At 40.1% G+C, this 16,117-nt stretch overlaps 1 protein-coding gene across 1 annotated transcript in view; it reads right to left on the reverse strand.

Moving 5' to 3' along the window:
* The window catches only part of zgc:66447 (SLAIN motif-containing protein-like), a 31,846-nt gene extending 15,959 nt beyond the window's left edge, over positions 1-15,887 (reverse strand). Inside the window, exons 1-5 of the mRNA XM_058398093.1 lie at positions 15,666-15,887; positions 12,239-12,777; positions 5,577-5,716; positions 3,380-3,511; positions 1,159-1,299 (exon numbers count right to left, since the gene is read on the reverse strand). Of these exons, the coding sequence (XP_058254076.1) occupies positions 1,159-1,299; positions 3,380-3,511; positions 5,577-5,716; positions 12,239-12,768 (943 nt within the window). The 5' untranslated portion in view covers positions 12,769-12,777; positions 15,666-15,887. The remainder of the gene's footprint in view (positions 1-1,158; positions 1,300-3,379; positions 3,512-5,576; positions 5,717-12,238; positions 12,778-15,665) is intronic.
* Positions 15,888-16,117: the final 230 nt, after the last annotated feature.

A 16,117-nucleotide genomic window follows, 5' to 3' on the forward strand; every position in this document is an offset into this window, starting at 1 on the left:
AAAAAAGTTGACCTTCATGCAAATATGAAGTGACAACTACCAGTGGGAGCGCATGTGATCCATGGCAAAGATCACACACTGCTTCTCCTTCATCTCGTGTATGATACACATACACACTGCTGAATTTTATATACACACACTAAATCTCTACCCAGAATGCTTCATTTAATGCGGCAAGACAACTGATTTATTGTCAAGTGAAATGCTAGCAGCACCACTCGCAGTTAAACGATATAACTATGGCAACAAGCAGTAGGTACGCCCACAGGCAACTTCATAGTACAGTGACTGGCGACTTGAACGTAGCTTGAAACGCAAAACACAAACCTGTGAAAGTAATCTGGACTGAAATATATACTGTGCACAAACTATGGGGATTATGTAAAACAACAGACAGGAAAGTGCACCGATTACAAGTACACAACTTCACTGCACTGCAACACACACCACAACTGATTTGATAGTAATTGTATGTAGTTGTGTGCTTGTAATTAATGCACAATTATGCCTAATGTTTTACTGATAGACACAATATTCTTCTCTATGCATGCACTTGTCCAGTGCAACTTCACGTCAATCAAAATCATACTAATCATGCTAATTCACAAAGTCAGGGCCTAGGAGCACCCTCAATTTAAAATCCCTGTTGGGGAGGTTATACAGTGTGTGCGTGTGTGTTGGGGGTGGCAAGGACAATTCTTTTCTAAAGAACAGATAAACAAAGGGATAATCTAAGTGCTTGGTGAAGAGGTCTGACACGGGCAGCTACAGTGTACACTTCTGAAGGGAAAGAAATGAACAAAATAAGAATTTACACAAATCATTCTGTTCAAAAGTTTACACCCTCATGCAATTTCCAGGGTCATCAGGATGGATGAAGGTGTTTTTTGTGTGGGCTGATATTTGGACTTTGTGTGAAATTTGTGTAATTCAAAAATGACTTATCGCTTTGACTGTAATGTAAATACACAGAAATATTCCCAGACTGCTTAGAAAATGAAAATAATATGAAAACCAGCACACAACATTTACATGTGTCATGTAGCGATAATACAAGCTGCAAGTGATCCTGCAATCCACTGGAGAGGCTACAAAAATCTTCACCCATATCTTTCATAAAGACAGAAGCACATGTAAACTACGTGCATAAACACTCACTCTCCTCCTGTAGCCGAGCCATGATCTGCACGTCTGTCAGATCCTGCAGTTTATAGCCCATTGAGATGGAATCGTCCGATGTGCTCAGCTCGCTGTCGATGGATGACTGGGAGCTCAGCGCCGAGTGCATGCCCATGTAACCTACAATCACAAAACATGCAGAAACACAAGGTCTGTAATTACACTCCAGTCACCAGTCATATCAAGACCTTGTTCAGCTCCATACAAACAAACATTTCCACTTGAACTCGCCCAGCACTTCTTTGTATGAATTCACGAGTTAAATGCACATGAACGCCACCAAAAATGTAATTACAAGTGGGAAGCTCTGGAGTTTCTTTATATCCAGAGTTCAGAGCATGTCAGTTTAAAAATAGCGTGGAATCAAATGGATGCTACGTCTGTTGGCGGTAAATTTGTTGAAATTGAATGTTTACTCGTCTCACTTGCTGACTTCAGTTATTATGGGTTTGTTATACATCGATCAGGCATAACATTATGACCACCTGCCTAATATTGTGTCGGTCCCCCTTTTGCTGCTAAAACAGCTCTGACCCATCAAGGCATGGACTCCAGTAGGTCCCTGAAGGTGTGCTGTGGTATCTGGTACCAAGTTGTTAGCAGAAGATCCTTTATGGGCCTCACCTTGCAATTTAAAAGATACTTTTGATAGATCCTGACCACTGCAGAGCTGCAGTTTTGGAGATGCTCTGATCCAGTCAAACTCACTCAAATCCTTACACTTGCCCATTTTTCCTGCTTCTAACATCAACTTTGAGGACAAAATGTTCACTTGCTGCCTAATATATCCCACCCACGAACAGGTGCCATGATGAAGAGATAATCAGTGTTATTCACTTCACCTCTCACTGATCATAATGTTATGCCTGATCGGTATATGCAGCAAGTTATTTAAATACAAGCAAACTGGTTAACATTTAAGCACCTACAGGAGAGAAAAGGTTTGATCATGATATAATAAGCAAAATGAAAGTTTACAGTGGCTTCATAAATTGATTAAAATATTAAAAAAAAAAAACAATGCACCTAGTCTGCTTTAATGAAGAGTTAAAACCTGTGATTTTTGTAGTTAATTACCATCTCCATCTTGTTCCATCTTATACACAGAGCTTCAAAATCACCAACACACACTCATACATGCTGATTAATACACAGTTTCCACTTCACTCAAGCAAGTGAGCCACAGGGTGTCGAAAACCCGTACATGATCCAGTGTTTACGAGGAAGCTGCCTCAGAGAGGTGATCTGATGTAGATTTAAATGGCCTTCATGTGCAATGAGACAACTGCACTGTCACTATGGGGAGTGACTTTCTGAAGCAAACAGCAAACAATAACAAATGTTGTCTTGTACTTCATTTGCTTCGTCAGCTTTTTTAAAAAAAAAAAAGTTATTTTATTAAATCATAAGATGTTCAGAACAGTCAGTACAATGACAATGCAACTGTGTTGTTTGTTCTTATTGGTTACAAAAACTGCGTCTGTTTTGATGATGTTATCCAACTCAGAACTGATCACCAGCACCGGCTCTATTATTATTATTATTATTATTACTATTATTATTATTATAATCTATCTATTATCTATTTATTTCCCTCGAAATAAAATGAAAGGATTTTTCCATGATTTTAGATTATTGCAGAAAATAAGCTCTGTGAGCAAAAGTTTATGATTCTTTTTGTTTATGATGATTTTGTTTAAGACAATCTTCGCAAATCAACATAACTTTTATGGAATTTGAAGCCTAAATACTAAAGTAAACCGCTAAAATTAGACTATAATCTATCTACATGTATAAATGTGTCAAAAAGGTGTTGAGTATTTCCCTTTAAACATTTTAAAACACCAAATGATCTTCAGCATAAAACAAAACAAAAAAAAGTGGTATCAGACACTATCAGCTGACAAGAGAAATGTTCTTCCCTTCAAAAGCTAACTTTTACTTGCTAGTCTTTCAGGTGTGCTATTTACTCCGTCAACAGAAATTCACTAATGCCAAACATTTACCTCACACCCCATGCATGACATCACAAATACACAGAAATGGGAAGAAAAACAAACCTTAGCAGCTTTACCTCACACCCACAGTCATCACAAAACACACTGATGCAGGTTTTGTGTTTTTAAAGGCAGAGAAACTGTTTAAAAATGCAGGTTTTAACAAAAGCAGGAGCAGCGTTTGTGTTAATGTCATGCCGTACCTGAGCTGCCACAGGTTAGTAGGGTTTTGTTAGTTGATTTGTGGTACCCAGGAGAATGAGACGAGCCGGCCTCGGCTAATGAGCCCGCGGAGGTTTGTGATGGGCTGCTGTACATGTTCCTCCATCTCGAGCCTGTGGGGGGAAACAAAGGGAGAGGCAGCGTATGATTTTGCATCTGAATGAGTAGACCATGGCCTTCAGGCACTACTGTTCATTAAACACTAACCTGTCACTTTAATAAGAAAAGATGGTTGAAGAAAAAAGGTTTGTGCATTTCAGAAATGGCTGATTTCATGGGATTATCTCACACACACACACACTTGAGAGTTTACACAAAATGGTGAAAAAAATCATCCTTTGTGTGGAGGAGGTTTTCTGCAGGCTGAAACACCTAGTTGGTGAAACACATCAGTGTGTGTTTGTGTGTGTGTGTGTGTGTGCAGGAGCAGGCGGAGTCGAGTGAGGAGACGAAGATGAGAAGATGGCTCTTATCAAGGTCGCTACACACTTTCCATTGTCAACTTATAATCTTTTATAAAGTGTCACTAATGCTGTATTTCCAAAAATAGATTCAAACAGAGAGATAGGTTGGACCTTCATGTTCTGTAGCCTGTCACCTTTGAATAATCGGGTATTAAGGACTCATAGGAGGCTTTCACACTGGCAGTATAATCTGAAACAGAGCAGCATTCACATGACAAACAGAAAGCTGCCACATGGACCGGTAAGTGCAGCACGGTGTCAAACCTGAGACTACTTGTAGGAGGGAGTCTGAATTCAATTGAACCAGTGAGCAAAAGTCCAAAAGCTTCTGCAGCAATACTTAAAAGCAAGAGACGAGTTGGTGACTTGCTTTGTGTTCTCTGTGTGCTTTTGTGAGGATGTAGGATGAACGCAAATGCACTGGGGTTTGATAAAACCAAGTGAGTCTGAAACAAGACCAGTGCTGGGTAACCGGGGGGTGGGTGTTAACGCATCAGGATTTGCATTACAGCAAATGCAGCCACCTTAAAATCATTTACGATCTAAATATCACGATTTTTAATAAGCTACCAATATAGGTTGTTCTTTGTACATACTGGATTTGCGAGACTGTAGAACCAGGAGTCCATGAACAAAAACTGGTATTAAGATAGCAATTAATTTCTTTTATCACAATCAGTTTATAGCAGTTGAAACTGGAATAGAATCAATCAATGCAATTTTACTGTATTTTAATTCCAGAAATTTGATACTGTACATAAGGTTATACTGCAGTGAAAATGTGAAGCATTTTCCAAGCAAAGGAGAAGCTACAGTTATCTCGAGTTAACGCGTGTTGTTTCTTCCTTCCTGCCATGTCTTAAAGTGTTCACAAAAAAGCAAACTAATCCTTTCTTCAAGAGGGTTTTTCAGACTGCTCTTAACCCCGGGTTATCACCGTTCGAAACCCTGCGTTTAACCCCGTGTAAAGCAACGTGTCACACTGTAATTTACAAGCTGCTTAGTTTTTCCTGTTTTCTTGCCTTTGTGTGTCTTAAACAGCGACATGTTTTTCCTTACTGATCCAAAGGCGTGAGGCAGGCTGTTATCTAAAGTTAGTGCATGGTGTATTTATAGAATCATGGCTGTTGATGGAGCTAAAATGCAAATAAGAACATTAAGCCAGGGTTTCGTGTGAAATGTCAAATTATGAATAGTCAGGATTCATTGTCAGTAAAGTATGAGCAGTGTGAAACATGAAGCATGATAACCCAGGAGTGTGTTTACAATGACCCAGAGTTAATTATTTTCAAGTGTGATAAGCCTTAGTAGCGTTAATGTGAAGTAAGCATGGCAACATCAGTGAACTGTGCTCAGCTGAAGTGTGTATAGTGCAGTGTAAACACACACACACCCATGTAGCTACACAAACACAGAAATAATAACTCATTGTGCAGACAGACAGTGCAGAACGGTTATCCCTTATGGTCTGTTCCTCTGAGGTTGTACCATTTTCAAACCAGCTGAACCAGTGAAATTTAACACTAAACTCGGGTTCTTAAACGCAAACTGCAGTGCATTTTCAAAATCATACTTTACTCGTACTGACCTGCGAGAAACAAAAAGAATTTGCGGCAAGAATGCCCTGTTCCATATCTCTCCGTACACAGTGCGTTATTGTGTATGTGTCTAAAAGTGAATGTGTGTACACAATGTCAGGGTACGTAATGCGTACTTTGATCCAGACGGCTCAGAAGCGTCCTGCAAGCCACCTCGGTCTCAGGGCTCGGGTGATCAAGCACCTTCCGACACCATTTCAGAGGAGACTCTGGACCCTGCTCTGTTTGTACCTGCTTCTTCGGAGACACGTACAACCTACAGAAATGAGAGTGAGAGAGAGAGAGAGAGAGAGAGAGAGATTAAGATGTTCATCCCTTGACCTAATCTGACTCCAATCTAACAGAAAGCTGTGTTATAGATAATGGAAAGGTATTCATGCTTATCAGGAATGTGACCAACAAGAAGTTTATTTCCCTACATAAAGAAAACAGAAGTGTGCAGTCAGTTTTGATAGCCAAATATTTGTGCTCACGAACACACTGTGCTTTTCACACACTTGCCTACTGGAGTTATAAAAAAAAAAAAACAAACAAAAAAAAACCCATAGGCTTGTGATCTGAATGCCAGGCTGAAAACCCAGAGTCTCAGGAGAACAAGTACGTCTCAGATTTCTGATGATCAGCTATTTCACAGCTATCACTTACCGCCCAAGGCTGAGTCGAAGAATGTCTCATGATAAAGATATTCGTGCCTCACAGACAGAGCCGAGGGTGAGGTGGGGGGAAAAAACCTAAAGACCTAGAGAGTCACCTAAAGAGTAAGGGTTAGTTTTTGTTGTGTTCACCTTTAAAAAAAAAACAAAAAAAAAAAACACATGGAAAAATATAGTAGAGTACAAAAGAAAAAATACTTTGAGCAGTTGACAGAAACTTCCATGCAAAACACAACATGTTCATAGAGTCTAACAATGCTTTCACATGTCATGGGAATATGAGTTTCCCACTAGGCAGCTGCATGTGAATGATCTCTCAGGTGATAGTTACGTCTGGGAAACTGATCAGTTTGATACCAGAGTTCACAAGTGTCAACATGTTGGAGGAGAGTACACTTTCAGGTTTGTTCACTTTTCTAAATGCAGCTATTTCCGTAGCTCTTTCCCTATTGCTCATATCCACTATAGATCACAATGTCTTTGTTTAGCAGAATATGGTAAATTACTAAAATGATCACGTAGATCACATAAAGTGAGCTAATTTAAAAGACCCTTGTAAGATGTCTTGTCCACTGGAGTGTCAATGGCCATCTTGAATTTTATTTGATCCAACGTCGGTGCCTGGTAGCCCTGCCCCTTGTCCGCTAAGTAAGCAAAGCTGCAAGTTTTGAGTGCATGAAGTGTCCAACATTTCATTTTTTCAGTTGAGTAAGTGCATCAACCAGGTACCTGAAGTGCACTTCTTCTTGTGGGAATTATTCAGTGTGAACATACTACTCACAATATTTCTACTATAAAATGGCAAAGAATAGTCCATAAGTATGAGGTACTTATTCCCCAGCAGAGTTTTTAGACTGATGGTATTCTTTGTCCGTGACCTAATGAACCGGTATCAGTATGAACTCAATGATAGAGACTTTAAAGCACTTGTGTAAGTCTCTCTGAATGGGCATCTGTCTGATGCTGCAAGTGTAAATGTAGACGTACGTATGTGATCCGGGGTCCATATTTAGCGCCGTGTTTAAAAGCCGCTAGCCTATGACTCAGGATGGCCCAGTTTCCTAACAATCAGCACTTTCTCTCGGCTATCACTTTAATCTTATCAGACAAAGCCCACAGGCTGAAGAGGAGGCAGTGCAGCTCCTCTGATCTTCACAATTACTACTGCTCAAATGTAAACACTGAGCCAATCTATTGTAAGCCTTTTGTATTACTACAGACAGGTTCATGAACCATTTTAAAAGCTATGGACAGAGTAAACAATGCAACGATGCAGACATAAAGGCTCAAAGCTACTAATGGAAATAACACGACTTTCAGTTCCCAGATCCAGTTAGGGAAATCAACTAATACTTTCAGTGTTGCTTTTCCGAAAGTTTATCAGGATTCAGCAGGTAGCGAATGCGAGATTTACAAGATTTTCCTAATTGCCTACATGATCAGCTTCTACAGAGTAGAACTTACAGCGATCCTCGAGCCACCACTGCTTCTGCAAAAGCAGGATACCTTGCTGTCCAAAGCTTATAACAACCCTAAATCAGCAACAACAACAAAAAAATGTTAAGTACATATGTGTAAATTAGGATATGCAATTATGGCACTCACATTCCAAAGCAGGATAAACTGTGGGTTAGAACATTCTGTATTAAGCCACCGTATGAAAAATAAAGCTGGATTACTGAAACATACCACTTTCTGCTACAGACCACCAGATAGAATACAGGTCTTAGTAAGTCTCATACGTATTCTTTATTTTTGTTTCCTATGACCATGACAGAGGTTTCATAGCCCATCCCTAATTCAAGACATCACCAGATACGGTCAGTGGCATACATCTCATATGGACAAAAGGGTCATGATGATTTACAAAAGTGCACTGTGATTGCAAAATATTAGAGAGAAGTTGGTGATGTTATATTTAGAGTGGGTATTAAGTAAGAAACATGTCAGTCCTTTCTGCATGCAGATCTCATTAGCTGTAGGCAGAATAAAAGCATTATGGGGCTTTCTTTGGGCCTATGTATAAATTTTGCGGACACAAGAATGTAGACACCAAACCACATTGCAGTTTTCCCCCCTTTTGCTGTTATAATAACCTACACTCGATCTAAAAAGGCTTTCCACTAGATTTTGGAGCATAGCTGAGGAGATTTGACTATTTAGAACAAGAGCATTAGTGAAGATTTGCAAGAAGGTCAGGGCTCTGAGCAGTCTATTCAAGATCTTTCACTCCAGTCTTGGCAAACTGTCTTTATAGGGCTTGCTTTGTGCACAAGAGTATTGTCATGCTGTAGCAGGTTTGAGTCTCTCAGATCCAGTGAAGTGAAATCTTGTTGTTTTTTTTGCTACAGTATATAAGACATTCTAGCCAAATATGTGCTTCCAACTTCAAGGTGAAAGCAAAATATGGGTGTGATGGTCAAGTGTAGACAACCGTTTCGGCATATGGAATCTCAATCGTTTTTTTTCCTTGTTGTTTGGTCATAACATGATACATTCAACACAACTTAGAGATAACAACACTCAACACAATTACCATCTTAATATCCAAACAGTGTATTTAAGTGCATCCATATAATGATGAAATGGAGAGCACTGAGCAAAGCTTTCCGAAAATCAGGCACCATTTAGGATGCTTTAGCATTTTAGCATGGCTTTCAAAAACTCAGACAAAATACAACCTCCACAAATATTACTTAATAAATTGACAATTTCTGAGAAAGTGGTCTCCGGAAGGTTTATTATGATGTTGCAGTGTTCAGTAAAGAACATGATGAGGAGTAGGGGAGGCGGTTTGTATAGGAAGATTTAAAAAATTATTAATAATCAAGCTAATGTTGATTATTTTATTTTAACTGGAGAATCTGAAAGGCTTTATTCCTCATACCACAGTGTTTTAAACACAGCGGGTTTTTTTTAACATATCCACTTCCATATTAACAGATCATCTTTCATATAAAAATTCATTAATGATTGGGCCTAAATTGCAGAAGATTTCCCCCTCACATCACATCACATCCACAACTGCGTGAATAAAGATGGCTTGATTGGCACACAGTTCTTCCTGAGATGAAATACAACCTGTCATGACATAATAGCAGGAAGAGTCTAGAGAATCACACATTTAAACACAAACTGCCTTTTCATAGCAAGACTTAAAGCAGGCAGTCAAATCACTGCAATCATGTCACTTGTAACAGAAACGTTGGTTAAAAGTTTAACAGCAGATAAACAACACTTTCCAATTCTACTCTGTGAAATGATGGCAGCAAAGACAGGAGTAGTGGTATGCTTAATGCAAACTAGTCCCATTCACTATCCTCCAGTTTGTACCCTGATGTGCAGACAGGCAGAAGGAATGAAAGAACAGCCATGGGCACAGCGAGCAGTGTGTCACAAATGCCTTCAACATCAATTCTGCAACAAGCCTGGTACTGAGGAGCATGGATTTTAGCCAGCTATATGATATGGATAAATGATCACAGGTCCTACTTAAGACTTCAGGTATCACCGTATCAATCTCTTGTGGAAGCTGGTATTAATCAAACGCATCAGAGAAGGGTTGGCATGGTGTCCCATGTCTCATCACAGGGCGCAATCACACACGTGCCGATCATCCTACAACACACGTCTTTGGTCTGGGGACCAAACCAGAGTACTCAGAAGAAACCCCTGATGCACAGGAAGTGCATGAAAACTGCACAAACAGGGTAGAGACAAGACTCACACCCACAACCTGGGAGGTACGAGGCAAACCCACTCACCATTAAGCCACCATGGCCCCTCAAATTGATCATAATTACTGCAATTACTTGCAAACTACTAACATAATTACATCATTTTACATACACCACATACTTCTTAAACGGTTGATTACTACCATGATAATGTGGTCCTTCAAACTGTAAAACCTTTAATACTGCACATTAGCAGACGAGAAAGCTCTGCAGCGGGTCATAAGTAGTGGCAAGAAATTCACAAAGCTCTAACTTTCAGCCTTGGATGAGATCTTACTCTGTGTCTTATGATGTCTGAGGAAACCAGCATCTGCAAAGAGCTTTTTCACCAACTGCCATCATCTGTTTGCACTTCCAGTAGGTACTATGCATGAACTCTCAGTCTGTTCAAGAAAGCCTTTCCCCCCGGCGTCATCATTCTGCTGAATCGGTCTTTAACCAACCCCCTCGCCTCACCTCACCTCGTCTCACTCACACACCACTCATTCACTCAATCTTCTGCACTATAAGCAGCAGTGAGGATAAGCTCATAGCAACGGACTTGTGTTCACATTTCCTTATTACTGCTCCTGAAACCAGCACACTGTACACCATCCTATCGCTTCAATGTCAGTTATTAGTACATGTTATTACACTTGTATATTACATAATTAATTGTTTGTAATTCTTGCTGGAATCTTATTTACACTTATTTATTATAGTCCAAACCAAATTCCTCAAACCAGATTTTACCATCCTTACACACTGACAATAATAATTCATTCTATACTTCTATCACAGCAGGCTATATACAGGAAATTGTATTATAGAACAGACATTATATTAAAAATGCTAACAGCATGAATGAGGGTTTTCTGGATCGTTTTTTTTGCTATGTGCATATTAGATTTTTTTAAAACAAAACAAGCGAGCCGCAGGGGGTCCAAGTGCTGGTTATGGCTATGACAGAAATGTGTTTGTACTCTATTTAATTAGCTTTGTGTGAATTTTTTACATTATTGAAGAAACAATTCTCTTCAGTCCATCGAAATAGCAACACTGTGTAGAATAAGTGCTATGGAAAATGGATGGACAGATGAAATTCTCTTCGATGGATCCATCCATCCATCCATCCATTTTCTGTAGCAATTACCCTACACAGGGTTTGAGCCTGGAGTCTACTCCATGAGACTCGGAGCACAGGGTAAGGGACTTCCTGGACAGGGTGCCAACCCATCATAGGGCACTCATTCACAATCTAGACAATTTAGAGGAAACCCGGAGGGGAAGCATAGGGAGAACATGTAAACTCCATGCACTGAATCAAACCCCCAACCCTGAAGGAGCAATGCAGATGAAGAGAATTTGCATGGTTTTTATGACCATTTGGTGCACACAGCCAGGTTCATTGAGAGATACTATAAGGTCATTTCACAGATCATTTCCTTGAATGGCTGAATACATTTTTACATAAACCAACAAGAGTTCCTGTTGAGAATGTTGTATTACTATGAGGTCTGAATGGAGCCATCCTGATATATCAGATACACAACTGTAAACACTTAAAACAACAACACAGAGGTTTAAAACTAGACTGTTGGTGCTGGTTATTTCAGCAAACAGGACAGAATGCAGTTTTTTCATCATATTTTTAAATTGTGGCACAAACAATTATTTGACATTAGATGAATCCCAAATTGCAGAATTATGAACCATTCTATGCCATTTTTAGTATAAATTGTGAAGTGAAGTGCAAATTCAAGAACTCAGATTACCACAGTTTTGGGCAAAGATGTGTTGTGTGATGCCATCATCTATTCATGTGCATTGAACATGCGTACAGCAATCATAGAAAGTACTTATATATGTCTTCACTGGTGATAGAAGAATCTTGTGCTTGCAATTTTGCCAATTCGAGTAGTTCTCCACAAATAAACATAATAAATCTCAAGCAGAGTCAAGCATTTCCGGCTGCAACAATCACAAAAACTTCAGGGCTTTCATAGTGCATAGTTTACAGTATATAGTACGTCATTTGGGATGCAGCTATTGTTTTTAGTGCATCAGTAATGACCTTGAAGTTCCTGTTTAAGCTGGTTCTTGCTTCTGAATGTGCAGTGCAAAACATGACCTGTGTTTTCAGTAGTGACATTAATGAGTCTGCTTCTGACGTTACTGTATGCTTTTTCCAGCACAGAAAATTTAGTCGGTCGTGCAGGACAAGCTGGCAAACATAATGCTCACAACGTTAACAAGAAAAGACAGACACGGCCAGTGTGATCAGACTTGGGTGCATAAATGGATCCCTGTGAATTGTTTCTGTTTGAAACATTACACCACTATTATAGAGCAACTGAATTAGCGTGTGCTAACATGAAACTATTACTGAAAGAAAAAAAACAAACATACCAGCAGTCTTCGTCATCGATATCAGCACAGTCGTCCAAATCGAGCACGTCCACCTCGTCCAGAGCGGACTGGTCCACCCCTGCATCACTCCCACCGATTGTCTCTGAGTCGTAACTATCAGGAGAAGAGCTGGTGTGTGTGTGTTCTTGAGTGTGCCCTGATGCAGCGACACAAGGGAGATTAAAAACCGGGCTGTGTTGATCCATCTCCTCTTCATCTTCTAGCCTTGTGGCTTCAGGAAGAGGAGACATGTCCTCGGTGACGCTGTCCTGAGGAGGAGATAAAGTCTGGAAGTCTCTGGTTGAACTGGTGCCAGTGTCCTCGTGCAGTGTTCTCTCGTTAGCATTCGTGTTGTGATGATGAGAGCTACCCCGGTTGCGTAGGCTTTCATTCTGTACTTCGAGACGACGCACAAGTTCACGCAACTTGCGGACCTCCTCCAGCTCCACGCCGTCGTGTTCGTCTTCAAACCCCGGCACCGTGTCGCTGTCCGCCTGCTGCGCTCCGCTCCCGCTGTCAGGAACCACCATTCTCCTGCTCTGTGGAGCATTAACACAAGATCGTGCATGTGTAGTTTTTCTCCTTATACACCAGAGCTGTGTCTCAAATGACATACTCCACACTATGTAAGACTACCAGCTAGTCTCAAATGGAACACTTACGGTTTTTACTAAACAAACGTATAAAAGAAAATATACTTAGATATAAGCTGGGCATATAACATGTTACAAAGATTGAAAGGGACTCAGAAACCTCGATGTAAATTGTAAGCAAAACGTATAAAAGCTGCTATATGAACCACACTGCATTTCCATAGTGTGAGCTAGCAAAAGAAGAAGCACTACAATAGTGTCAATCATTATAAGCCAACAGAAAACTACTACAAATACCAGAACATTAACATATTAGGGAAGCATACAGAATGATACTTCTGCATATGATCCGAACGCCGCCGTTTAAATCCACTTGGCTCCGAGTGCTTTCAGCTCTCTTGCAAATCTCTCCGGCAACTAAAGAAGCACTTGCAAATAAGCATGGTTTCACCTCATCCTGTCCTATACAACCGCTCATTAAATGTGGATAGGAACAAAAATAAAGCCTGGAAGGAAGTAGCAGAGGTTTTTGGCGCCACTGCTGAATGTCCACAGCTAGTTATCTGCCAACAAAGCTAGTAGAAAGCGTAGTCTGGGACAATGTAAATCAAACAACATCCCCATGAACTGGTGCATTATTTGATTAGTGTTCACTACATAGCTTTAGAACCCAGCCATAAGAGACTAAAAGCCACACAAGTGAAGGGTTAGGCTATAAAGGAGCAAGAGGAGAGGTTCAAGACTTCAGAAGGTAAGAAAATAGAAATGATTTGCAAGTGAACTGGAAAGTAGAGATCCAGTCCCACCTGGACAAACATCAGACATCTGAGCTGATTTTTGATACAACTGCAGAGTTTTTTGTTTTGACTACAAACATGTTATTTTCTTAATTCTTCCATAAAAGAGAAATTTACAATAAAATATTACATATATAACCTGTAATGTAGACATTTCAACAATATACAGGCATAACGATCAGGCATAACATTATGAAAACTGAAAGTGAATAACACTGATTATCTCCTCATCATGGCACCTGTTAGTGGGTGGGATATATTAGGCAGCAGGTGAACATTTTGTCCTCAAAGTTGATGTGTGTGAATCGGCAACAGGGTCATGGGTGGCCAAGGCTCATTGATGCACGTGGGGAACGAAGGCCGGCCTGTGTGATCAGATCCAGCAGACGAGCTACCTTTGTTCAAATTGCTGATGAAGTTAATGCTGGTTCTGATACAAAGGTGTCAGAATACACAGAGCATGATGGGTCAGGGCAGCTGTAGCAGCAAAAGGGGGACCAACACAATATTAGGCAGGTGGTCATACTGTTATGCCTGGTGGGTGTAGTTCAATTGTAAGACAATTTAAGACAGGTTCAGGAAGTCCTGTTCAATCAGATTTCAAGCTTTGTTGGTGAGTTTTACACTCAGCTGGAGAAATCTGATTCAATGATGTATTGATCAGTCTGGCTGTGACAAAGATTGTGATCTATTATATTTCAAGAAAGTCGTTCTCTGAAATTCACTTCACTTCTGTTGTTGGACTCTGTACAAAGGTAAGCAAGTATTATAGACTATTCTAAAATCATTTTATGATAACTAATTAAGCAGTTTCTACAGGAGGAGTAGTGTATGTGTCCTAATAGCATAAAGAAAAAAATCCTATTGTGTATTACAGTCATATTGTGCTAGATGTCTTTGTTCTGTTGTTAACGATGATAAAGCTCTATTGCATCAGTATGCACAGGGCTGGTATTTGTTGAAAAGGGCAGGGATTATGCTGTATTTAGGCTGGAAATCATCAGTCCAATCTGGCAACATTGGCTACCTCATGACACAGCATGAGAAGCAGTTCAAGAAGATGCAATTGGCCCTGCTGGGTAATACAGGAGACCTCTCTGGTCTGGCCACGACCACATTTGGGAGAAAATGAACTCCTTCTAATGCAATGCATGGTATACAGATGCTGCTCTGTAAAAAGAATTGACTTCAAGCCAAGGCCATTGTTACCTGCTGTACGAACATCTGACTATTAAAGCACTTTGCGTTTCAGTAAACAAGTTTAATGTTAATTAAGCAATAAACCATGTCAAGGTGTGAGGCGTCCACACACAAACCTAATGTTTATTATTATTCTCATAACAACACGTTCTGATGTGCTGTATTCCTCTTACAACACAGTGTTTTACTAATTATTAGAATTTTTCATCGAACAATGAATGACATCTCATGCGGTTTTAACCATCTACAGCTACATTTAAAGATGTTAAGTCAGAGAGCTACGTTAGTTCTTGTAATCTTGATATATAACAGTCTACCTTTAAGTTAATAATGCAATAATAATAATAATAATAATAATAATAATTAAATAATAATAAAGCATGTCATGTTACAAAAAAGTCCTCTGTGGAGAAGCTGTTACTATTGAAACAACTGTTACAAGGAGTGGATTATTATGGGATGTTTCTCCCCAGCTCCTAATCTCTGCACTTAGGTCAAGTCAATCGTTGAACGTGTCTCCAACATTAACGCAGCTAAGCTAACCTGCTGAGGTCTGTAGATACTGTTGAAGACCAGGATACTGCTCCTCATGTTACATGTATTCAAGCAACCTGTATACTGCACAGCACTGATAGTCTTATACTGTGAAGATTTCTGCAAAGATAAACATCGAGACGGTGTACACTGCTACCTAGCAACGAAAAAAAGAAACCAAGCTAAAGCAAAGGGGGCCGTTAGCTAGATAGGCAGCTAGCACTGTTGCCGGGTAAACAGTGAGCTACGTGTGGTTGTCGAGTATACATATTCCCAGTCTATAGACAATATTAAAGAACTCACCTCAGCAAATGCGTCCAGATCTTAAATCACCTACAGCAACATTTACATCTAAATAAAAGTACTGAATAATTACTCTCCGTTCTCCCTGTTCAATTATCCTGCTGCAACCTTGGCCGGTTGGCTGGCTAGCTAGCTGATTCTCCGGGCTAGCCAGTTTGTTATGAAGCACAGAGTAACCCGACTGTTGACCAATTACATGAAAGGCCCCGCCCCCCTGCCTGTGAAGGCAACTACATACAGCTCGCCATTACCTTCGGACCGTGCGGCTTTTTAATCCCTATTTAAACAGAACCCGCCTTCTACAATGTAATTGGCCAGTAGTTTCCAATCCCAAGAAGTTTTCCTCTACTAGCCAATCCTAGCCCGGAGGCGGGACTTGTGTGAACATCAAAGAAGGCACGTTGTCGTGCTTTGGGATTTAGCGCTCCTTGCTGGATAGTTTGAGTTACGCG

The sequence above is a fragment of the Hemibagrus wyckioides genome, linkage group LG08 (genome assembly GCF_019097595.1).
Source record: "Hemibagrus wyckioides isolate EC202008001 linkage group LG08, SWU_Hwy_1.0, whole genome shotgun sequence".
Lineage (NCBI taxonomy): Eukaryota > Metazoa > Chordata > Actinopteri > Siluriformes > Bagridae > Hemibagrus > Hemibagrus wyckioides.